The sequence below is a fragment of the Triticum aestivum genome, chromosome 6D (genome assembly GCF_018294505.1).
Source record: "Triticum aestivum cultivar Chinese Spring chromosome 6D, IWGSC CS RefSeq v2.1, whole genome shotgun sequence".
NCBI classification, from domain to species: domain Eukaryota; kingdom Viridiplantae; phylum Streptophyta; class Magnoliopsida; order Poales; family Poaceae; genus Triticum; species Triticum aestivum.
In genome coordinates, this window is record NC_057811.1 from 467,493,112 (window position 1) to 467,516,400 (window position 23,289).

Genomic DNA, 23,289 nt, shown 5'->3' on the forward strand with positions numbered 1-23,289 from the left:
TAATAATTGAATTGTTTACTTCACTCTTTTTTAGTGAAGAGCGTTGCTATTTTTTCTCTTTCTAAGGAATTGCATTGCTAGTTTTTTTAAAGGCAAAATTGCAAAACTTTATTCAACCAGAAAATATGTTTACAGGAAGAAGAATAGGATCATATGGCTGGCTAAACCTGGCCAAGCCCTTGAACTGGAGCATGCTTTGCGAGGTTCTTATCTTATCTTTAAAATTGAAGTTTCGGAGCTCATGGACGAAGCTACAGGAATAAAAAGACAGGGAATGTTCCTTGATTTCATGTATGGTGTTGCATCGTAGCTAGCTGCCGACCCCTTCTCAATATCGTCGATCATCACCTCTTCTGCAGACTAATGCAGCGTGTATCCGCTCTCTAGTGTTGTTGGTGGGCCTGGCAATGAAGAGCCCAAATCCAGTGAAGAGCTTCCCCTCTCTGGCCCATTTGTCGGAGCGCTGAGATTTTTGGAAGGTCGAGAACCCTAAATCCCCAAATCCGCCTGCTGCATTTCCACCGTTCCACTCCAATGGCGCCGCCGGGCTGCATCCAAGCCGCACCGCCGGAGCAGCCGGCGCTCCAGGACGAGCTCCTCGAGGAAATCCTCCTCCGCCTGGCGGCGCCCGCCGACCTCGCCCGCGCCTCGACGGCCTGCCCTACCCTGCGCCGCGTCATCACCGACCACTCCTTCCTCCGCCTCTTCCGCACTCTCCACCCGCCGCCTCTCCTGGGCATAATTTCCGCTAGCTTTCGCCCGGCCCAGCATCCCCATCCCTCCGCCGCCGCCGCCCGCGCCTTGGCCGCCGCGGAGGTCGATTTCCGGTGCTCCTTCCTCCCCTCCGTCGAGCGTTGGCGCCGCCGCGACTTCCGTGACGGACGCGCACTCTTCTCCGGCGTCCCCGAGGGAAGCAGCTACGCTCCCGGCGATTACAAGCGCGGCGACTTCGCCAGGGAGTTCGCTGTCTGCGACCCCCTGTACCGGCGCTACATTCTGCTACCTGCCATTCCCGACGAACTAGCCATGCTGGTTCATCAACCGGACATCCTGAACTTCGAGCCCTTCCTTGCTCCTCCCGGTGATGATGAAGACGCCGCTTCATTCAGAGTGATGTGCCTGGCGCAGTGCACAACCAAGCTGGTCCTCTTCGGCTTCTCTTCGGGTGCCGGCGGATGGCGTGCTGTTACCTTTGACGGCTGGATCACTTTGATGACAAGTCCTGGCTACCAGCCTCCAGCCTCTCACTTGACATGGGCCTCAGGGCGCTACTATGCGCACAAATGCTTCTGTTGGGCTGTTTATCCGTCCGACAGGTTGCTCATGCTTGACACGCGCACGATGGAGTTCTCTGCTGTCGACCTCCCATGTCAACATGTCCCTGGCCAAATGATCCCAATAATGGCTTGTCAACGTGTCCCTGGCCAAATGATCCCAATAATGGCTTTTGTAGAGGCAGGGGAAGGAAGGCTTGGGATGTTTACTCTCGTGAGTCGAATTGATAATGACAAGTATTACCTCCACTATACCAAGTTGCAAAAAGATGGAGATGGTGCAAACAAGTGGCAATCGGTGGCGGTAATCTCCTTGCCCTTGCGTTATCGATATACAATCATGGGTGTAGCTGGGGGATACTTACTCCTGCAAGGGATTCCAGAAGACCTGCATTCGGCCCCTTTGCCGGAATGGCCAGATTTGGACTGTTTTTCACTGAATCTCCAGACATTGCAGCTTGAGTGGTTCTGTGCAAATAAGCACATGATTGTGAGTGCCCCTCTATATGCCGGTTTACCACCATCCTTGACTCCACCAACTGTTTGAAGTGGTAAGCTTGTTGTTCCCACACTTTGCTTGTATTTTGCATGCCGTATGGTAGGACATTGTGATATGATGCAAGTATTGGTTGATGGTAGTATCCCTGTCATTTTACTTATTTGAGCTAATGGTCATCAGTGCGGATGTAGCCAAGTTATGTTCTGTCCATTATAAACCTCGTAGGGCTTGTTGGTGTTTAGTTTCTTCTAGTGGTCATTTTATCTGTACAATTAGATAGCCGTGAAACTCACGAAAGCAAGAGCCATTTGTTTCTCATATGTGAACATGCGTGCATTCCATCATTCTTAGGGGGCAAAGTCACCAAGTTATGGCAGGAGAAATAATTATAATCTTTGCTGCAAATCGATCACAGGGCTATGTTTAAATATACTTGTTTGCTTTTGTTGCACAGGGCATTTGCAGTTAGATTTCCTGATCATATGAGTGCTGCTGCATGTCTTACAATTAGGGACAAAAATTACTTATTTCCATCATTATATTCATAGTGATCTCATCTTACAAATGACAGCTGACATATCATGATTGACCCCTCTTTCAACGTCGCGAATGCCCTAGCCCAACCCACCTCTAGCGTTGACTTAAACATGGGCAATTGAGGCATGCACTACAGCAGAAACACCATCAAGTCTAAGGGAAAGCATCAATATTAGTGTAAACTCCCATGTTATGCCTGAAAAGATGATGCAAAGTGCCAGTTTTGTTAAAAGGTGCTGCTTGCTGCCGCTAATGACATTTTGTGTGGTGTCTTATGCTTGCTGCCAGTTTATGTAATGTTGGGCTCATATATTTGCCAATTAGTGTAATGTAATGTTGACTAAGGATACCTTGTACTAATGATTGTAATGTAGATGCAAACGATAATATAAGATTTGAGTATATTTAAGGATGTCATCATAGAATTAGGTTGACTAAGAACTAAACATCTTTTTTCCATGATTACCTGATTTATGAGACTGAGAAAAAGACACCGCTTACGTAAATTGGTTATGGCCTCTTAGTTGTACTAATAAATCAAAACTCGCTGAAGCTACATTATTTTTCCTGCTCTCTTGCATTTGCATACCATGCAAACTGACAGGTGAATGACCAGTTTTTGTGAGTTGTGACTTGACATTTACACATCCTTATGCCATGTCAACACTTGTGCCCAGTAAAATGTCTGTTCTGGAACTACATTCCTTGGTTGGAGAACTTCAGTTTAACATGTTCGTGTAGTTCTGCACATTTTTGGACTGACATTTGAACCAAGCCGCGTGCTCGCCTTTTCAGCACAGTGATCTTTCGTGCGTCTCGAAGGAGTAGATGTTTCTGTTGCATCTAACAGCGGTGGCTTCTCGCTGGATTCAATTGCAGGGCTTAATCTGCATACGGGGGCTTATTTTATAATGCAACGAGGGCTACTGCGCTGCATCTATATTTGGCTAGCTCACTTAGACTGGCTGTTCTTCTGCTCTTTTGATGGCATATATATCAACTATCAAGCAATGAAGCAATGCTCCCCTTTGCCTTGGCATGTGTGTAAACTGTGTGTTATGTATTTTGTTCTAGCGGTACTATATAAGCCTGCATGTACGGATGTGTATGCCAATGCCTTCAGTTGGATATACAGTACATTTTCGAGAATCATGAGCTAAGCTGCTTCCAACATCGAACACGGGTACTAACCTCTCCCCAATGCTGTCCATATTGGCTATAGAACCCCTGGAGTCTGCAGAGGCTGTTAGATCTTGCGACTATAGGGGGGTGCTATCTAAACTTGTCCCACAAGCGGCCCGGCTTAGGACAAGTATGTATGCGGATGATGCTGCTCTCTTCCTAAACCCCATCAACGACGAGGTCGCGGCGGTCTGGGCCATGTTGGACACCTTTGGCGAGGCTTCCGGGCTCAAGATTACCGCGCAGAAATGCGTAGCGTACCCTATCAGATGTGAAAATCTTGACTCCCAGAGCATCACCCAAGATTTTGGTGGTATCAGGGGCACCCTCCCTTGCAGATATCTGGGCCTGCCATCAAAAGATTTTGGTGGTATCAGGGGCACCCTCCCAGAGCAACAAATGGGTGATCAACAAAGCAAAATGGACAAAATCTGAAGGAACTTCTTTTTTTTTTTAAACGAAGGCAAAAGATTTGCCTCATTCATTAATTAAGAAGAAGATAGAACAAAGTTTTAAGGTCATCGACCCAAGGCCGAACAAAGTTTTAAGAGCACGACTGATCTGAAGGAACTTCTTGTGAAATGCTGACGAGCAATGCAGCAGATGCAAGCGCCTGTCAATTGGAGAAAAAAAAATGTTGCCCGCCCGAGAGTCCGGGAGTCTTGATGGCCTCTGATTGCATTGGGCCTGGGTTGAATGGAGCAATGCCCCGAGACCGAGACCGGGCATCAGATCTGCCGTGATTAAAAATTTGATGTCAGCCCTGCGTACATACAGAGCTAAGCTTCGCGAGCACCATGTGCCTTGCAGTGCGAGACGATTACTGTACTACAAGTTGCCCAACGGCTTCGGCCAGACCAAGACAGCACGGCGCACCAGCAAAAGCCCATGGGCACGGATCCGATCCCGATCGAGAGCATCGAATCATGTGGCGACCAGCGTAAAAAATCGGCCATGCGCTCCGTGAGCCGCCGTAAACAATCAACCGGCCATGCGCTTCGTGCCCCAAGACCAGGAAGCCCAACACCCAATCAAGGTTTTGTTTTCTCAAGAAACAGGCTGCGTCAACTTTGCCTGCCGGGCTATTGTGCCTCTCATGGCGACGCACATGGAGGCCCCGCATCACAAGCGATTCAAGACGAACTTGTTAAGTATATCCGGCGTCTATAAACTATTCAACGGACGGTTGAGCTTAGCAGCCCCTATAACTAAGTATGCTTTCAACTCTGCAGTTCACATCACTGCCACGGATCAGCGGGCTGTTGGTCAGTCAGTGCTCCTACAAATTACAGTAGTTAGCAGCAGCAAGTCTGATTAGCAGATAGTAGATCACTTGCTGCTGTGATTTATTTGTGCGACTGATCGAGTCGAGCGATCATGGCGGCCATGGCGTCCACCGATCCGGCGCAGAAGCAAAAGCCGCACGCGGTGTGCGTCCCGTACCCGGCGCAGGGCCACATCACGCCCATGCTCAAGGTGGCCAAGCTGCTGCACGCCCGGGGCTTCCACGTCACCTTCGTCCTCACCGAGTTCAACTACGCGCGCCTCCTCAAGTCGCGCGGCACGGCCGCGTTCACCGCCTGCCCCGGCTTCGACTTCGCCGCCATCCCGGACGGCCTGCCGCCGTCCGACCCCGACGCCACCCAGGACATCCCCGCGCTGTGCCGCTCCACCATGACCACCTGCCTCCCCCACCTCGGCGCCATCCTCGCCCGCCTCAACGGCCCCGCCTCCGTCTCGCCGCCGGTCACGTGCGTCCTCTGCGACGGCGTCATGTCGTGGGCCTACGAGGCCGCCAGGGAGATCGGCGTGCCGTGCGCCGCGCTGTGGACGGCCAGCGCATGCGGCTTCATGGCGTACAACCACTACAAGCAGCTCGTCGAGGACGGGCTCGTGCCGCTCAAGGACGAGGCGCGGCTCACGGACGGGTACCTGGACACGGCCGTCGACGGCGTGCCGGGGCTGTGCGACGGCTTCCAGCTGCGCGACTTCCCGAGCTTCATCCGCACGACGGACCGCGACGACATCATGCTCAACTTCCTCATCCGCGAGTCGGCGCGTCTGACGCTGCCCGACGCCGTCATCATCAACTCCTTCGACGACCTCGAGAAGCCGGCGCTGGACGCCATGCGGGCCATCCTCCCGCCCGTCTACCCCCTCGGCCCGCTCCTCCTCCAGGTCCGCCGGCTCGTCCCCGCGGGGTCCCCCCTCGACGTCGGCGTCGGGTCCAACCTGTGGAAGGAGCAGGACGGTCTCATCGAGTGGCTCGACGGCCGGCCGCCGCGCTCCGTCGTGTACGTGAACTACGGCAGCATCACGGTGATGACGAACGAGCAGATGCTGGAGTTCGCGTGGGGGCTGGCCAACAGCGGCTACCCCTTCCTGTGGAACGTCCGGCCCGACCTCGTCAAGGGCGACGCGGCGGTGCTGCCACCGGAGTTCCAGGCCGCCATCGAGGGCCGCGGCCTCCTCACGACGTGGTGCCCGCAGGAGGTCGTGATCGAGCACGAGGCCGTGGGCGTGTTCCTCACGCACTCCGGGTGGAACTCCACGCTGGAGAGCCTCTGCGCCGGCGTGCCGATGCTCAGCTGGCCCTTCTTCGCGGAGCAGCAGACCAACTGCCGGTACAAGCGCACGGAGTGGGGCGTCGGGATGGAGATCGGCGGCGAGGTGCGGCGGGCGGAGGTGGCGGAGATGATACGGGAGGCCATGGAGGGGGACAAGGGGGAGGAGATGCGCCACCGCGCCACGGAGTGGAAGCAGAAGGCCGCGCTGGCGACGCTGCCAGGTGGACCCTCGGAGACCAATCTGGACGGATTAATTCATGTGCTGCTGGGCAATAAGACGGGTCAAGCCTGAAAGTACAAATTGGTGCGTGACGTCCCTGATTTCGATCGTGTTCTCATTGTGTCCATGTCCAGGGGGATTTTCGTCGGTTCTGAATTGGTACTATTTGATGATAGATGTGGAGAGCTGCTCTTAGCTTCAAAAAAAAAAAAAAAAAAAAACTTGTAGCGCGCGCATTGTTCTGTTTTGCTTGTTACGTAAACACCGTCGCCGCGCCCGGCCCCGCCTTCTCCCGCCGCGCCGCCCTCTCCTCCGCCGTCCTCTCGCTCCGGCGAGCAGCACAAGCTCCGGCAAGCCGTCCCCGAGCTCGGCCCGATCGGATCTGAGAACGTTGACTTTTTCATCTCTCCCCGAAAAACCGAAGTCCTTATATTTTTACAGTATATTGCCATGTTCATCGCATCATAACTCTCTGCATATAGCTCCGTTTCGCGCATGTAATATATCGAATTGTTCGTCTCATGATACTCTTCATTTTGTTTCATTGCACCATGTTCATTTGAGGCCATCTTGATGCCCAAATCTCTGGTGCAAGAGTGCTAGTTGCTGTTGTCTGCTGGTACTTAGCAGAACTTGGAGATTTGTTATTTTTGTTGCATTTATTCTGTGCATCTTATGGGCATAAGCTCTACATGTGTTTTGTTGTATGCCATGCCATATTTACATAGGTTTATTCCATGTATTTTTGTGATCTCTGTGGTGACTAGTACAAGCATGCAAACTAGGCTTCGTAATGTTTCTGATTTCAGGGACTTAGTAATTTCTCTAAGTCTTTGTCTGCTGTTATTTTGTTTCCATGTAAACTTGATGCTACAGAGAGATCCATGCATATTTTAAAGATGTTCAGTAAGGATGTTTTGTAGATATTATTGTAATTGATCCATTCCTGCCCTTGTTTGCAATTATGGAGTGCCATAGCATGACTCAATCTTGCTCTACTTTTGCTATAAAATATTTCCGGCAGATTGTTTACGTGTTATTCATTTTTGTCAAGCTTATTGTAGTTGGTCCATACATGCTATGCTTTTGTTCTTGCCATGGATAGCTTCATAAACATGCCATCTTGCTGTATATATACTTGTTTTGTCATGAATTGCTTTGTGATGAGTGCATCAAGCTCACCAAGATGACTTCATATTATTGTTTCTGCCATGCTCTGTTTTCTGCTAAGTCTGAAACCTGTTAACGAAACTTGCTATGTTTACATAGTTGCCATCATATCTTCTGATCCTTTTTGGTTTATGGTCAGTAAGGGACTCGGTAAGGGACTTTTGTCATATGCATTTAGTAGAATACTGCCATGCCTTGTTTTGCTATGTTAAGTTCGTGTAGCATGTTGATTTCGTGCTCTGAACATTGCTACCTGATGCTGTTTTCTGCCATGTCCAGTAATTTCACTAAGTCTGTGAACCTAATATCTTTTGCACTTTTTCCATGCTTGTTTGAGCTTGTTATGTTGTGATCTAGCCGTAGCTCAGTGTTCCTCTTTTGTCAAGCATCTCTTGTAGATTACTGCCATATGCTTTGTTGCTATGTTGGAGAGCTGTAGCATAGTTTCTTGATGTATTCTAAGTGCTATCATGCTGTTAATCGCAGATTCGTGTCATTCTTGTTTTGCTTGCCATTTGCAAACCGTGCATCCGTTTCCGGTGATCTTTATATCGATTTCGACCGAAATCATCTCATCTTTCCATTGGCATGCTTGGTTTGCCAAGTTACTGCCTTGTTCATCATTTTCCTTCCGGAGCACGCATATGCATCGCATATCATATCTTGCATATCATACATGTTTTTGCATCATGTTGCTTGTGCATTTCCCGTTATTGATTGTGGTTCCATTGCTTGTGTTCTTGTCTTGGGTAGAGCCGGGAGATGAGTTCGTGAACGAGGAACCTGTTGAGTACGCTTACGAGGATCAAGCTTTCGACAACTCTGAGAACCTTGCAGGCAAGATGACCACCCCTCGAAATCACTTCTATCTTTGCTTTGCTAGTTTTCCGTTCTTTTGCCATGCTGCGCTACCTACCACTTGCTATATCATGTCTCCCATATTGCCATGTCAGCCTCTAACCATCTTTTCCTAGCAAACCGTTGTTTGGCTAATTTACCGCTTTTGCTCAGCCCTTCTTATAGCGTTGTTAGTTGCAGGTGAAGATGAAGCTGGTTCCATGTTGGAACATGGATATCTTGGGATATCACAATATCTCTTATTTAATTAATGCATCTATATATTTGGTAAAGGGTGGAAGGCTCGGCCTTATGCCTGGTGTTTTGTTCCACTCTTGCCGCCCTAGTTTCCGTCTTACCGGGATTATGTTCCTTGAGTTTGCGTCCCTTACGCGGTTGGGTGATTTATGGGCCCCCTTGACAGTTCGCCTTGAATAAAACTCCTCCAGCAAGGCCCAACCTTGGTTTTACCATTTGCCACCTAAGCCTTTCCCCCGGGTTTTCGCGAGCCCGAGGGTCATCTTTATTTTAACCCCCCGGGCCAGTGCTCCTTCGAGTGTTGGTCCGAACTGAGTAGACTGCGGGGCCCCCTCGTGGAAACTCGAGGTCTGGTTTTACTCGTAGGATGCCTCATCCGGTGTTGCCCTGAGAACGAGATATGTGCAGCTCCTATCGGGATTTGTCGGCACATCGGGTGGCTTTGCTGGTCTTGTTTTACCATTGTCGAGATGTCTTGTAAATCGGGATTCCGAGACTGATCGGGTCTTCTCGGGAGAAGGTTTATCCTTCGTTGACCGTGAGAGCTTATGATGGGCTAAGTTGGGACACCCCTACAGGGTATTATCTTTCGAAAGCCGTGACCGCGGTTATGTGGCAGATGGGAATTTGTTAATATCCGGTTGTAGAGAACTTGACACTTGACTTAATTAAAATACATCAACCGCGTGTGTAGCCGTGATGGTCTCTTCTCGGCGGAGTCCGGGAAGTGAACACGGTTTCTGGGTTATGTTTGACGTAAGTAGGAGTTCAGGATCACTTCTTGGTCATTGCTAGATGACGACCGTTCCGTTGCCTCTCTTCTCGCTCTCTTTTGCGTATGTTAGCCACCATATATGCTTATTGCCGCTGCAGCTCCACCTCATTACACCATCCTTTCCTATAAGCTTAAATAGTCTTGATCTCGCGGGTGTGAGATTGCTGAGTCCTCGTGACTCACAGATTCTACCAACACAGTTGCAGGTGCCGACGATGCCAGTGCAGTTGATGAGATCGACCTCAAGTGGGAGTTCGATGAGGAACATGGTCGTTACTATGTGTCTTTTCCTGATGATCAGTAGTGGAGCCCAGTTGGGACGATCGGGGATCTAGCATTTGGGGTTATCTTATTTTCATTTGGATCTTGACCGTAGTCGGTCTATGTGTGTATTTTGGATGATGTATGGATTATATTTATGTATTGTGTGAAGTGGCGATTGTAAGCTGTTGGAAATATGCCCTAGAGGCAATAATAAATGGTTATTATTATATTTCTTTGTTCATGATAATCGTCTATTGTTCATGCTATAATTGTATTGTCCGGAAATCGTAATACATGTGTGAATACATAGACCACAACGTGTCCCTAGTAAGCCTCTAGTTGACTAGCTCGTTGATCAACAGATAGTCATGGTTTCCTGACTATGGACATTGGATGTCATTGATAACAGGATCACATCATTAGGAGAATGATGTGATGGACAAGACCCAATCCTAAGCATAGCATAAAAGATCGTGTAGTTTCGTTTGCTAGAGCTTTTCCAATGTCAAGTATCTTTTCCTTAGACCATGAGATCGTGCAACTCCCGGATACCGTAGGAGTGCTTTGGGTGTGTCAAACGTCACAACGTAACTGGGTGACTATAAAGGTGCACTACGGGTATCTCCGAAAGTGTCTGTTGGGTTGGCACGGATCGAGACTAGAATTTGTCACTCCGTGTGACGGAGAGGTATCTCTGGGCCCACTCGGTAATGCATCATCATAATGAGCTCAATGTGACTAAGGCGTTAGTCACGAGATCATGCATTGCGGTACGAGTAAAGAGACTTGCCGGTAACGAGATTGAACAAGGTATTGGGATACCGACGATCGAATCTCGGGCAAGTAACATACCGATTGACAAAGGGAATTGCATACGGGATTGATTGAATCCTCGACACCGTGGTTCATCCGATGAGATCATCGTGGAACATGTGGGAGCCAACATGGGTATCCAGATCCCGCTGTTGGTTATTGACCGGAGAGGCGTCTCGGTCATGTCTGCATGTCTCCCGAACCCGTAGGGTCTACACACTTAAGGTTCGGTGACGCTAGGGTTGTAGAGATATGTGTATGCGGAAACCCGAAAGTTGTTCGGAGTCCCGGATGAGATTCCGGACGTCACGAGAGGTTCCGGAATGGTCCGGAGGTGAAAAATTATATATAGGAAGTCCAGTTTCGGCCACCGGGAAAGTTTCGGGGGTTACCGGTATTGTACCGGGACCATCGGAAGGGTCCCGGGGGTCCACCGGGTGGGGCCACCTATCCCGGAGGGCCCCATGGGCTGAAAGTGGAAGGGAACCAGCCCCTAGTGGGCTGGGCGCCCCCCCATGGGCCTCCCCCCATGCGCCTAGGGTTGGGAACCCTAGGGTGGGGGGGCTTTCCCCTTGCCTTGGGGGGCAAGGCACCCCCTTCCCCCCATTTGGCCGCCGCCCCCCCTTGAGATCCCATCTCTAGGGCCGGCGCCCCCCAGGGGGCCTATATAAAGGGGGGGGAGGGAGGGCAGGAACCTACAGCCTTGGGCGCCTCCCTCCTCCCCTGCAACACCTCTCTCTCTCTCTCTCTCTCTCTCGCAGAAGCTCGGCGAAGCCCTGCTGGAGACCCGCTACATCCACCACCACGCCGTCGTGCTGCTGGACTCCATCAACCTCTCCTTCCCCCCTTGCTGGATCAAGAAGGAGGAGACGTCGCTGCACCGTACGTGTGTTGAACGCGGAGGTGCCGTCCGTTCGGCACTCGGTCATCGGTGATTTGGATCACCGCGAGTACGACTCCGTCATCCACGTTCATTGGAACGCTTCCGCTCGCGATCTACAAGGGTATGTAGATGCACTCCCTTCCCCTCGTTGCTAGTACACTCCATAGATGCATCTTGGTGAGCGTAGGAAAATTTTAAAATTATGCTACGATTCCAACAGTGGTATCAGAGCCAGGCCTATGCGTAGTTACTATGCACGAGTAGAACACAAAGCAGTTGTGGGCGTTGAGTTTGCCAATTCTTCTTGCCGCTACTAGTCTTTTCTTGTTTCGGCGGCATTGTAGGATGAAGCGGCCCGGACCGACCTTACACGTACGCTTACGTGAGACAGGTTCCACCGACTGACATGCACTAGTTGCATAAGGTGGCTAGCGGGTGTCTGTCTCTCCTACTTTAGTCGGAACGGATTCGATGAAAAGGGTCCTTATGAAGGGTAAATAGAAATTGGCAAATCACGTTGTGGTCATACGTAGGTAAGAAAACGTTCTTGCTAGAAACCTACAAACCACGTAAAAACTTGCAACAACAATTAGAGGACGTCTAACTTGTTTTTGCAGCAAGTGCTATGTGATGTGATATGGCCAGAAGATGTGATGAATCATATATGTGATGTATGAGATTGATCATATTCTTGTAATAGGAATCACGACTTGCATGTCGATGAGTATGACAACCGGCAGGAGCCATAGGAGTTGTCTTTATTATTTTGTGTGACCTGCGTGTCATTGAATAACGCCATGTAATTTACTTTACTTTGTTGCTAAACGCGTTAGCCATAGAAGTAGAAGTAATCGTTGGCGTGACGACTTCAAGAAGACACAATGATGGAGATCATGATGATGGAGATCATGGTGTCATGCCGGTGACAAAGATGATCATGGTGCCCCGAAGATGGAGATCAAAGGAGCATAATGATATTGGCCATATCATGTCACTATTTGATTGCATGTGATGTTTATCATGTTTTTGCATCTTATTTGCTTAGAACGACGGTAGTAAGTAAGATGATCCCTTATAATAATTTCAAGAAAGTGTTCACCCTAACTGTGCACCGTTGCGAAGGTTCGTTGTTTCGAAGCACCACGTGATGATCGGGTGTGATAGATTCTAACGTTTGAATACAACGGGTGTTGACGAGCCTAGCATGTACAGACATGGCCTCGGAACACACGCAATACACTTAGGTTGACTTGACGAGCCTAGCATGTACAGACATGGCCTCGGAACACGGAGGACCGAAAGGTCGAGCATGAGTCGTATAGAAGATACGATCAACATGGAGATGTTCACCGATCTTGACTAGTCCGTCTCACGTGATGATCGGACACGGCCTAGTTAAACTCGGATCATGTTTCACTTAGATGACTACAGGGATGTCTATCTGAGTGGGAGTTCATTAAATAATTTGATTAGATGAACTTAATTATCATGAACTTAGTCTAAAATCTTTACACTATGTCTTGTAGATCAAATGGCCAACATTGTCCTCAATTTCAACGCGTTCCTAGAGAAAACCAAGCTGAAAGATGATGGCAGCAACTATACGGACTGGGTCCGGAACCTGAGGATCATCCTCATAGTAGCCAACAAAGATTATGTCTTAGAAGCACCGCTAGGTGAAGCACCAATCCCTGAGAACCAAGACGTTATGAACGCTTGGCGGCAGCGTGCTGATGATTACTCCCTTGTTCAGTGCGGCATGCTTTACAGCCTAGAACCGGGTCTCCAAAAGCGTTTTGAGAAACATGGAGCATATGAGATGTTCGAGGAGCTGAAATTGGTTTTCCAAGCTCATGCCCGGGTCGAGAGATATGATGTCTCCGACAAGTTCTTCAGCTGTAAAATGGAGGAGAATAGTTCTGTTAGTGAGCACATACTCAGAATGTCTGGGTTGCACAACCGCTTGACTCAGCTAGGAGTTAATCTCCCGGATGACGCGGTCATTGGCAGAATCCTCTAGTCGCTTCCACCAAGCTACAAGAGCTTTGTGATGAACTTCAATATGCAGGGGATGGAAAAGACCATTCCTGAGGTATATTCAATGCTGAAATCAGCTGAGGTAGAGATCAGAAAAGAACATCAAGTGTTGATGGTGAATAAAACCACTAAGTTCAAGAAGGGCAAGGGTAAGAAGAACTTCAAGAAGGACGGCAAGGGAGTTGCCGCGCCCGGTAAACCAGTTACCGGGAAGAAGTCAAAGAATGGACCCAAGCCTGAAACTGAGTGCTTTTATTGCAAGGGAAGTGGTCACTGGAAGCGGAATTGCCCCAAATACTTAGCGGACAAGAAGAAGGCCGGCAACACCAAAGGTATATGTGATATACATGTAATTGATGTGTACCTTACCAGTACTCGTAGTAGCTCCTGGGTATTTGATACCGGTGCGGTTGCTCATATTTGTAACTCAAAACAGGAACTACGGAATAAACGGAGACTGGCAAAGGACGAGGTGACGATGCGCGTCGGGGATGGTTCCAAGGTCGATGTGATCGCCGTCGGCACGCTACCTCTGCATCTACCTACGGGATTAGTTTTAAACCTCAATAATTGTTATTTAGTGCCAGCTTTGAGCATGAACATTGTATCTGGATCTCGTTTAATTCGAGATGGCTACTCATTTAAATCCGAGAATAATGGTTGTTCTATTTATTTGAGAGATATGTTTTATGGTCATGCATCGCTGGTCAATGGTTTATTTTTGATGAATCTCGAACGTGATGTTACACATGTTCATAGTGTGAATACCAAAAGATGTAAAGTTGATAACGATAGTCCCACATACTTGTGGCACTGCCGCCTTGGTCACATTGGTGTCAAGCGCATGAAGAAGCTCCATGCAGATGGACTTTTGGAGTCTCTTGATTACGAATCATTTGACACGTGCGAACCATGCCTCATGGGTAAGATGACCAAGACTCCGTTCTCCGGAACAATGGAGCGAGCAACCAACTTATTGGAAATCATACATACCGATGTGTGTGGTCCAATGAGTGTTGAGGCTCGCGGAGGATATCGTTATGTTCTCACTCTCACTGATGATTTAAGTAGATATGGGTATGTCTACCTAATGAAACACAAGTCTGAAACCTTTGAAAGGTTCAAGGAATTTCAGAGTGAGGTTGAGAATCAACGTGACAGGAGAATAAAATTCTTACGATCAGATTATGGTGGAGAATATTTAAGTCACGAATTTGGTACACACTTAAGGAAATGTGGAATAGTTTCACAACTCACGCCGCCTGGAACACCTCAGAGAAACGGTGTGTCCGAACGTCGTAATCGCACTCTATTGGATATGGTGCGATCTATGATGTCTCTTACTGATTTACCGCTCTCATTTTGGGGCTATGCTTTAGAGACTGCCGCATTCACTTTAAATAGGGCTCCGTCGAAATCCGTTGAGACGACACCGTATGAATTATGGTTTGGGAAGAAACCTAAGCTGTCGTTTCTAAAAGTTTGGGGATGCGATGCTTATGTCAAGAAACTTCAACCTGAAAAGCTCGAACCCAAGTCGGAAAAATGCGTCTTCATAGGATACCCTAAGGAAACTATTGGGTATACCTTCTACCTCAGATCTGAAGGCAAGATCTTCGTTGCCAAGAACGGGTCCTTTCTGGAGAAGGAGTTTCTCTCGAAAGAATTGAGTGGGAGGAAAGTGGAACTTGATGAGGTGATAGTCACCCCTTCCGAACCGGAAAGTAGCGCAGCGCGGGAAAATGTTCCTGTGGTGCCTACACCGACTAGGGAGGAAGTTAATGATGATGATCATGAAGCTTCGGATCAAGTTACTGAACTTCGTAGGTCCACAAGGACACGTTCCGCACCAGAGTGGTACGGCAACCCTGTCCTGGAAATCATGTTGTTAGACAACGGTGAACCTTCGAACTATGAAGAAGCGATGGCGGGCCCGGATTCCGACAAATGGCTAGAAGCCATGAAATCCGAGATAGAATCCATGTATGAAAACAAAGTATGGACTTTGACTGACTTGCCCGATGAGCGGCGAGCCATAGAAAACAAATGGATCTTTAAGAAGAAGACAGACGCGGATGGTAATGTGACCATCTACAAAGCTCGACTTGTCGCTAAGGGTTATCGACAAGTTCAAGGGGTTGACTACGATGAGACTTTCTCACCCGTAGCGAAGCTGAAGTCCGTCCGAATCATGTTAGCAATTACCGCATACTATGATTATGAGATATGGCAGATGGACGTCAAAACGGCATTCCTTAATGGCTTCCTTAAGGAAGAGTTGTATATGATGCAACCGGAAGGTTTTGTCGATCCTAAGAATGCTAACAAAGTATGCAAGCTCCAGCGCTCAATCTATGGGCTGGTGCAAGCATCTCGGAGTTGGAACATTCGCTTTGATGAGATGATCAAAGCGTTTGGGTTTACACAGACTTATGGAGAAGCGTGTGTTTACAAGAAAGTGAGTGGGAGCTCTGTAGCATTTCTCATATTATATGTGGATGACATATTATTGATGGGAAATGATATAGAATTCTTGGAAAGTATAAAGGCCTATTTGAATAAGTGTTTTTCAATGAAGGACCTTGGAGAAGCTGCTTATATATTAGGCATCAAGATCTATAGAGATAGATCAAGACGCCTCATTGGTCTTTCACAAAGTACATACCTTGACAAGATATTGAAGAAGTTCAGTATGGATCAGTCCAAGAAGGGGTTCTTGCCTGTATTGCAAGGTGTGCAATTGAGCACGGCTCAATGCCCGACCACGGCAGAAGATATAGAAAAGATGAGTGTCATCCCCTATGCCTCGGCCATAGGGTCTATTATGTATGCCATGCTGTGTACCAGACCTGATGTAAACCTTGTCGTAAGTTTGGTAGGAAGGTACCAAAGTAATCCCGGCATGGAACACTGGACAGTGGTCAAGAATATCCTGAAGTACCTGAAGAGGACTAAGGATATGTTTCTCGTTTATGGAGGTGACGAAGAGCTCGTCGTAAAGGGTTACGTCGACGCTAGCTTCTACACAGATCTGGATGACTCGAAGTCACAGACCGGATACGTGTATATTTTGAATGGAGCAGCAGTAAGCTGGTGCAGTTGCAAGCAAAGCGTCGTGGCAGGATCTACATGTGAAGCGGAGTACATGGCAGCCTCGGAGGCAGCACAGGAAGCAGTCTGGATGAAGGAGTTCATTACCGACCTAGGGGTGATTCCCAATGCGTCGGGCCCGATGACTCTCTTCTGTGACAACACTGGAGCTATTGCCCTTGCCAAGGAGCCCAGGTTTCACAGGAAGACCAGGCATATCAAGCGTCGCTTCAACTCCATTCGTGAAAGTGTTCAAAATGGAGACATAGATATTTGTAAAGTACATACGGACCTGAATGTAGCAGATCCGTTGACTAAACCTCTCCCTAGGGAAAAACATGATCAACACCAGGACGCAATGGGTGTTCGATTCATCACAATGTGACTAGATTATTGACTCTAGTGCAAGTGGGAGACTGTTGGAAATATGCCCTAGAGGCAATAATAAATGGTTATTATTATATTTCTTTGTTCATGATAATCGTCTATTGTTCACGCTATAATTGTATTGTCCGGAAATCGTAATACATGTGTGAATACATAGACCACAACGTGTCCCTAGTAAGCCTCTAGTTGACTAGCTCGTTGATCAACAGATAGTCATGGTTTCCTGACTATGGACATTGGATGTCATTGATAACGGGATCACATCATTAGGAGAATGATGTGATGGACAAGACCCAATCCTAAGCATAGCATAAAAGATCGTGTAGTTTCGTTTGCTAGAGCTTTTCCAATGTCAAGTATCTTTTCCTTATACCATGAGATCGTGCAACTCCCGGATACCGTAGGAGTGCTTTGGGTGTGCCAAACGTCACAACGTAACTGGGTGACTATAAAGGTGCACTACGGGTATCTCCGAAAGTGTCTGTTGGGTTGGCACGGATCGAGACTGGGATTTGTCACTCCGTGTGACGGAGAGGTATCTCTGGGCCCACTCGGTAATGCATCATCATAATGAGCTCAATGTGACTAAGGCGTTAGTCACGGGATCATGCATTGCGATACGAGTAAAGAGACTTGCCGGTAACGAGATTGAACAAGGTATTGGGATACCGACGATCGAATCTCGGGCAAGTAACATACCGATTGACAAAGGGAATTGCATACGGATTGATTGAATCCTCGACACTGTGGTTCATCCGATGATATCATCGTGGAACATGTGGGAGCCAACATGGGTATCCAGATCCCGCTGTTGGTTATTGACCGAAGAGGCGTCTCGGTCATGTCTGCATGTCTCCCGAACCCGTAGGGTCTACACACTTAAGGTCCGGTGACGCTAGGGTTGTAGAGATATATGTATGCGGAAACCCGAAGGTTGTTCGGAGTCCCGGATGAGATCCCGGACGTCACGAGAGGTTCCGGAATGGTCCGGAGGTAAAGATTTATATATGGGAAGTCTTATTTTGGTCGCCGGAAAAGTTTCGCGCTTTATCGGTATTGTACCGGGAGTGCCGAAAGGGGTCCGGGGGTCCACCAAGGGGGTCCACCAGCCCCGGGGGGCCACATGGGCTGTAAGGGGTGCGCCTTGGCCTATATGGGCCAAGGGCACCAGCCCCAAGAGGCCCATGCGCAAGAGATAAGAGAAAAGGGAGAGTCCTAAAGGGGGAAGGCACCTCCGAGGTGCCTTGGGGGGGAAGGACTCCCCCCTGGCCGCACCCTTCCTTGGAGGAAGGGGCAAGGCTGCGCCCCCCCCATCCCTTGGCCCTATATATAGTGGGGGGAAGGGAGGGAAGCAACATCTAAGCCTTGGGCGCCTCCCTCCTCCCCTGCAACACCTCTCTCTCTCTCGCAGAAGCTCGGCGAAGCCCTGCCGGAGACCCGCTACATCCACCACCACGCCGTCGTGCTGTTGGATCTCCATCAACCTCTCCTTCCCCCTTGCTGGATCAAGAAGGAGGAGACGTTGCTGCACCGTACGTGTGTTGAACGCGGAGGTGCCGTCCGTTCGGCACTCGGTCATCGGTGATTTGGATCACGGCGAGTACGACTCCGTCATCCACGTTCATTGGAACGCTTCCGCTCGCGATCTACAAGGGTATGTAGATCCACTCCTTTCCCTTCGTTGCTAGTAGACTCCATAGATGCATCTTGGTGAGCGTAGGAAAATTTTAAATTATGCTACGATTCCCAACAGTGGCATCATGAGCCAGGTCTATGCGTAGTTACTATGCACGAGTAGAACACAAAGCAGTTGTGGGCGTTGAGTTTGCCAATTCTTCTTGCCGCTACTAGTCGTTTCTTGTTTCGGCGGCATTGTAGGATGAAGCGGCCCGGACCGACCTTACACGTACGCTTACGTGAGACTGGTTCCACCGACTGACATGCACAAGTTGCATAAGGTGGCTAGCGGGTGTCTGTCTCTCCTACTTTAGTTGGAACGGATTCGATGAAAAGGGTCCTTATGAAGGGTAAATAGAAATTGGCAAATCACGTTGTGGTCATACGTAGGTAAGAAACGTTCTTGCTAGAAACCTACAAACCACGTAAAAACTTGCAACAACAATTAGAGGACGTCTAACTTGTTTTTGCAGCAAGTGCTATGTGATGTGATATGGCCAGAAGATGTGATGTATGAGATTGATCATATTCTTGTAATAGGAATCACGACTTGCATGTCGATGAGTATGACAACCGGCAGGAGCCATAGGAGTTGTCTTTATTATTTTGCATGACCTGCGTGTCATTGAATAACGCCATGTAAATTACTTTACTTTGTTGCTAAACGCGTTAGCCATAGAAGTAGAAGTAATCGTTGGCGTGACGACTTCATGAAGACACAATGATGGAGATCATGATGATGGAGATCATGGTGTCATGCCGGTGACGAAGATGATCATGGTGCCCCGAAGATGGAGATCAAAGGAGCATGATGATATTGGCCATATCATGTCACTATTTGATTGCATGTGATGTTTATCATGTTTTTGCATCTTATTTGCTTAGAACGACGGTAGTAAGTAAGATGATCCCTTATAATAATTTCAAGAAAGTGTTCACCCTAACTGTGCACCGTTGCGAAGGTTCGTTGTTTCGAAGCACCACGTGATGATCGGGTGTGATAGATTCTAACGTTCGAATACAACGGGTGTTGACGAGCCTAGCATGTACAGACATGGCCTCGGAACACACGCAATACACTTAGGTTGACTTGACGAGCCTAGAATGTACAGACATGGCCTCGGAACACGGAGGACCGAAAGGTCGAGCATGAGTCGTATAGAAGATACGATCTGTTGGAAATATGCCCTAGAGGCAATAATAAATGGTTATTATTATATTTCTGTGTTCATGATAATAGTCTTTTATTCATGCTATAATTGTATTGTCCGGAAATCGTAATACATGTGTGAATACATAGACCACAACCTGTCCCTAGTAAGCCTCTAGTTGACTAGCTCGTTGATCAACAGATAGTCATGGTTTCCTGACTATGGACATAGGATGTCATTGATAACGGGATCACATCATTAGGAGAATGATGTGATGGACAAGACCCAACTTAAGCATAGCATAAAAGATCGTGTAGTTTCGTTTGCTAGAGCTTTTCCAATGTCAAGTATCTTTTCCTTAGACCATGAGATCGTGCAACTCCCGGATACCGTAGGAGTGCTTTGGGTGTGCCAAACGTCACAACGTAACTGGGTGACTATAAAGGTGCATTACGGGTATCTCCGAAAGTGTCTGTTGGGTTGGCACGGATTGAGACTGGGATTTGTCACTCCGTGTGACGGAGAGGTATCTCTGGGCCCACTCGGTAATGCATCATCATAATGAGCTCAATGTGACTAAGGCGTTAGTCACGGGATCATGCATTGCGGTACGAGTAAAGAGACTTGCCGGTAACGAGATTGAACAAGGTATTGGGATACCGACGATCGAATCTCGGGCAAGTAACATACCGATTGACAAAGGGAATTGTATACGGGATTGATTGAATCCTCGACACCGTGGTTCATCCGATGAGATCATCGTGGAACATGTGGGAGCCAACATGGGTATCCAGATCCCGCTGTTGGTTATTGACCGGAGAGGCGTCTCGGTCATGTCTGCATGTCTCCCGAACCCGTAGGGTCTACACACTTAAGGTTCGGTGACGCTAGGGTTGTAGAGATATGTGTATGCGAAAACCCGAAAGTTGTTCGGAGTCCCGGATGAGATTCCGGACGTCACGAGAGGTTCCGGAATGGTCCGGAGGTGAAAAATTATATATAGGAAGTCCAGTTTCGGCCACCGGGAAAGTTTCGGGGGTTACCGGTATTGTACCGGGACCACCGGAAGGGTCCCGGGGGTCCATCGGGTGGGGCCACCTATCCCGGAGGGCCCCATGGGCTGAAAGTGGAAGGGAACCAGCCCCTAGTAGGCTGGGCGCCCCCCCATGGGCCTCCCCCCATGCGCCTAGGGTTGGGAACCCTAGGGTGGGGGGGCTTTTCCCTTGCCTTGGGGGGCAAGGCACCCCCTTCCCCCCCTTTGGCCGCCGCCCCCCCCCCCTTGAGATCCCATCTCTAGGGCCGGCGCCCCCCAGGGGGCCTATATAAAGGGGGGAGGGAGGGCAACAACCTACAGCCTTGGGCGCCTCCCTCCTCCCCTGCAACACCTCTCTCTCTCTCGCAGAAGCTCGGCGAAGCCCTGCCGGAGACCCGCTACATCCACCACCACGCCGTCGTGCTGCTGGATCTCCATCAACCTCTCCTTCCCCCTTGCTGGATCAAGAAGGAGGAGACGTCGCTGCACCGTACGTGTGTTGAACGCGGAGGTGCCGTCCGTTCGGCACTCGGTCATCGGTGATTTGGATCACGGCGAGTACGACTCCGTCATCCACGTTCATTGGAACGCTTCCGCTCGCGATCTACAAGGGTATGTAGATGCACTCCCTTCCCCTCGTTGCTAGTACACTCCATAGATGCATCTTGGTGAGCGTAGGAAAATTTTAAAATTATGCTACGATTCCAACATAAGCCAACTCTTTATCCCATTCTTGTTCATTACATGGGATTGTGTGAAGATGACCCTTCTTGCGACAAAACCACAATGCGGTTATGCCTCTAAGTCGTGCCTCGACACGTGGGAGATATAGCCGCTCCATTTGTCAGAACTAGCAAATATGCCCGTGCGTTGCAACGAGAGATCAAACAATAACACAAGTCTCTAATGTGATAAGTATTCTCATGATCCTTCATGTATAAGTCCACTCCCTCTACTTTAAAATCACAGCCAATAGTCATTCGACATGAACGGACAGCTTCAAAACAACGAACAACATGCCAAACAATGAATCAATTGAGGGTATGGTTTTCCAGGATGTCTATTTGGAACATGAGATGTGGCCCCAAGTCAGATTAATTCAACTTATTAGTTCCTTCTGAAATTTAAAATAAAATTTGAAGGAATAACATTATTAATAAATTTGGGCCTGATGTCATGAGCTAAATTTAATAGCAAAATGGAAAGAAATACTATTATGAACAAATTTAGAAATAACAATAACATCAAGTAGATTAATCTGTAAAACATGCTTGTTTGTGTTAGGTGAGGTCGGGATAGTCTGGTCGAGACCTCCTCCCCTCCCAATCGCTGCCTAATATGGCGATTCATGCGAATTTCAGACCATAGCTCCCTTGCCCCCCGAATCCAAAATTGCTCCTTTTCAGTCCACGTCATTTGTAGCTGACCATCAACTGCTTCATATTAGTGGGCACTGGATGCAAAGGTGGCAGCCAACCCACTGTACACAACGACGTGTAGACATATGTTTTTACACGTACATATATAGCACTAAGCTAGCTAGTAGTTTTTCTTTGAAAAAGAACAAAAGATGGCTAGTAGTTTTTTTCTTTAAAAGGAAGAAAAGGTTGATTAGGAATTCTAAACTGGTAGAAATGAACATCCCCTATTGAACCAGTAATAGATCTTTTAAAACATATATAATAGACATTTTTGAAATACCCCATATAAATAAAAGTATTTTTTAGAAATGATTAACATGCAGGGTAATAGCATATTTGGAATCTAAACATTTTTCTAAGCGTTTTCCATTTGTGACATGTTAAATTTTGTGTTAATATTTTAAAGATGAATCTGCAAAAAAAAAGTTAGAGTAGCTGGACCGTATTATAACACTATGCAACCCTTGAGCAAGATAGTTCTATCTTACGCCAACAGGAATTCAGAAAATGATAAAAGGCAAAAAGGGGGGTGAACTGGGATTCGAACTTAGGTGTCCCAAGTAGAAGAGCATGGCACGAACCAGTCGGGCTATTGCAGACTTGTGTTACACAACGGCAGTATATTATTTGAACTAAACACGACGGGCAACGACATAAGGGAAAAACGAATCGTTTTTTTCCACTTAAGGATGGCATTGGTGGGTAATTTTCGCTAACTTCAAGGGTAATTTAGATGACGTACGACCAGAAGCAACATCTGCTTTATTATTATTATATATATATAATATAAAAAATATATATGTATACTAGCAAAAGGGCCTTTGCGTTGCTACGGGAAAAAAAATCGAATGACTACAAGACCCGACAGATCCACGTCCTATATTTTGAGACGGCATTCACACCTGTGTCACCACTTAACCTTTTTTCGTTGGCAATGGTTAGGTTCTCCTCTGATCACAATGCGTTCGAACATTATCAGTCCTAAGACAGTGATTTCAGCTGCGCACACGTGTCAATGAGCCACACCTGCGCAAGATAATAATTAAAATTTGAAAAGATTAGGTCCATCTATCTATCATATTGAGAAGGAATTTGAATGAAGTGGGATCTCACCTTGGATACTGCGTCGTTGCCTTAGCTATGTCCGTCTCTTTGAATTGAACATTATTTGTGAAATATCCAAAGCAAACTTAAAATACCAGTGCATTAGCAAC

The 23,289-nt window shown here is 48.0% G+C and overlaps 2 protein-coding genes across 4 annotated transcripts; both read left to right on the plus strand.

Moving 5' to 3' along the window:
- Positions 1 to 472: 472 nt before the first annotated feature.
- LOC123145956 (uncharacterized) lies at positions 473 to 3,459 on the plus strand. Of its 3 annotated transcripts, none has more exons than XM_044565498.1 (2): positions 473 to 1,825; positions 3,106 to 3,459. In XM_044565498.1, exon 1 carries the CDS (start codon positions 535 to 537, stop codon positions 1,819 to 1,821), a length of 1,287 nt encoding a protein of 428 aa, XP_044421433.1. In that variant the 5' UTR covers positions 473 to 534; the 3' UTR covers positions 1,822 to 1,825; positions 3,106 to 3,459. The 3 variants fall into 3 exon arrangements, with proteins under 3 accessions (XP_044421433.1, XP_044421431.1, XP_044421432.1); XM_044565496.1 differs by having other exon boundaries at positions 474 to 1,825; positions 3,190 to 3,459; XM_044565497.1 differs by lacking the exon at positions 3,106 to 3,459 and adding an exon at positions 2,345 to 2,772 and having other exon boundaries at positions 474 to 1,825.
- Positions 3,460 to 4,704: 1,245 nt separating this feature from the next.
- On the plus strand, positions 4,705 to 6,789 carry LOC123145958 (7-deoxyloganetin glucosyltransferase-like). Its single transcript, XM_044565500.1, has one exon. The coding sequence runs from the start codon at positions 4,870 to 4,872 to the stop codon at positions 6,349 to 6,351; it is 1,482 nt and encodes a 493-aa protein (XP_044421435.1). The 5' UTR covers positions 4,705 to 4,869; the 3' UTR covers positions 6,352 to 6,789.
- Positions 6,790 to 23,289: the final 16,500 nt, after the last annotated feature.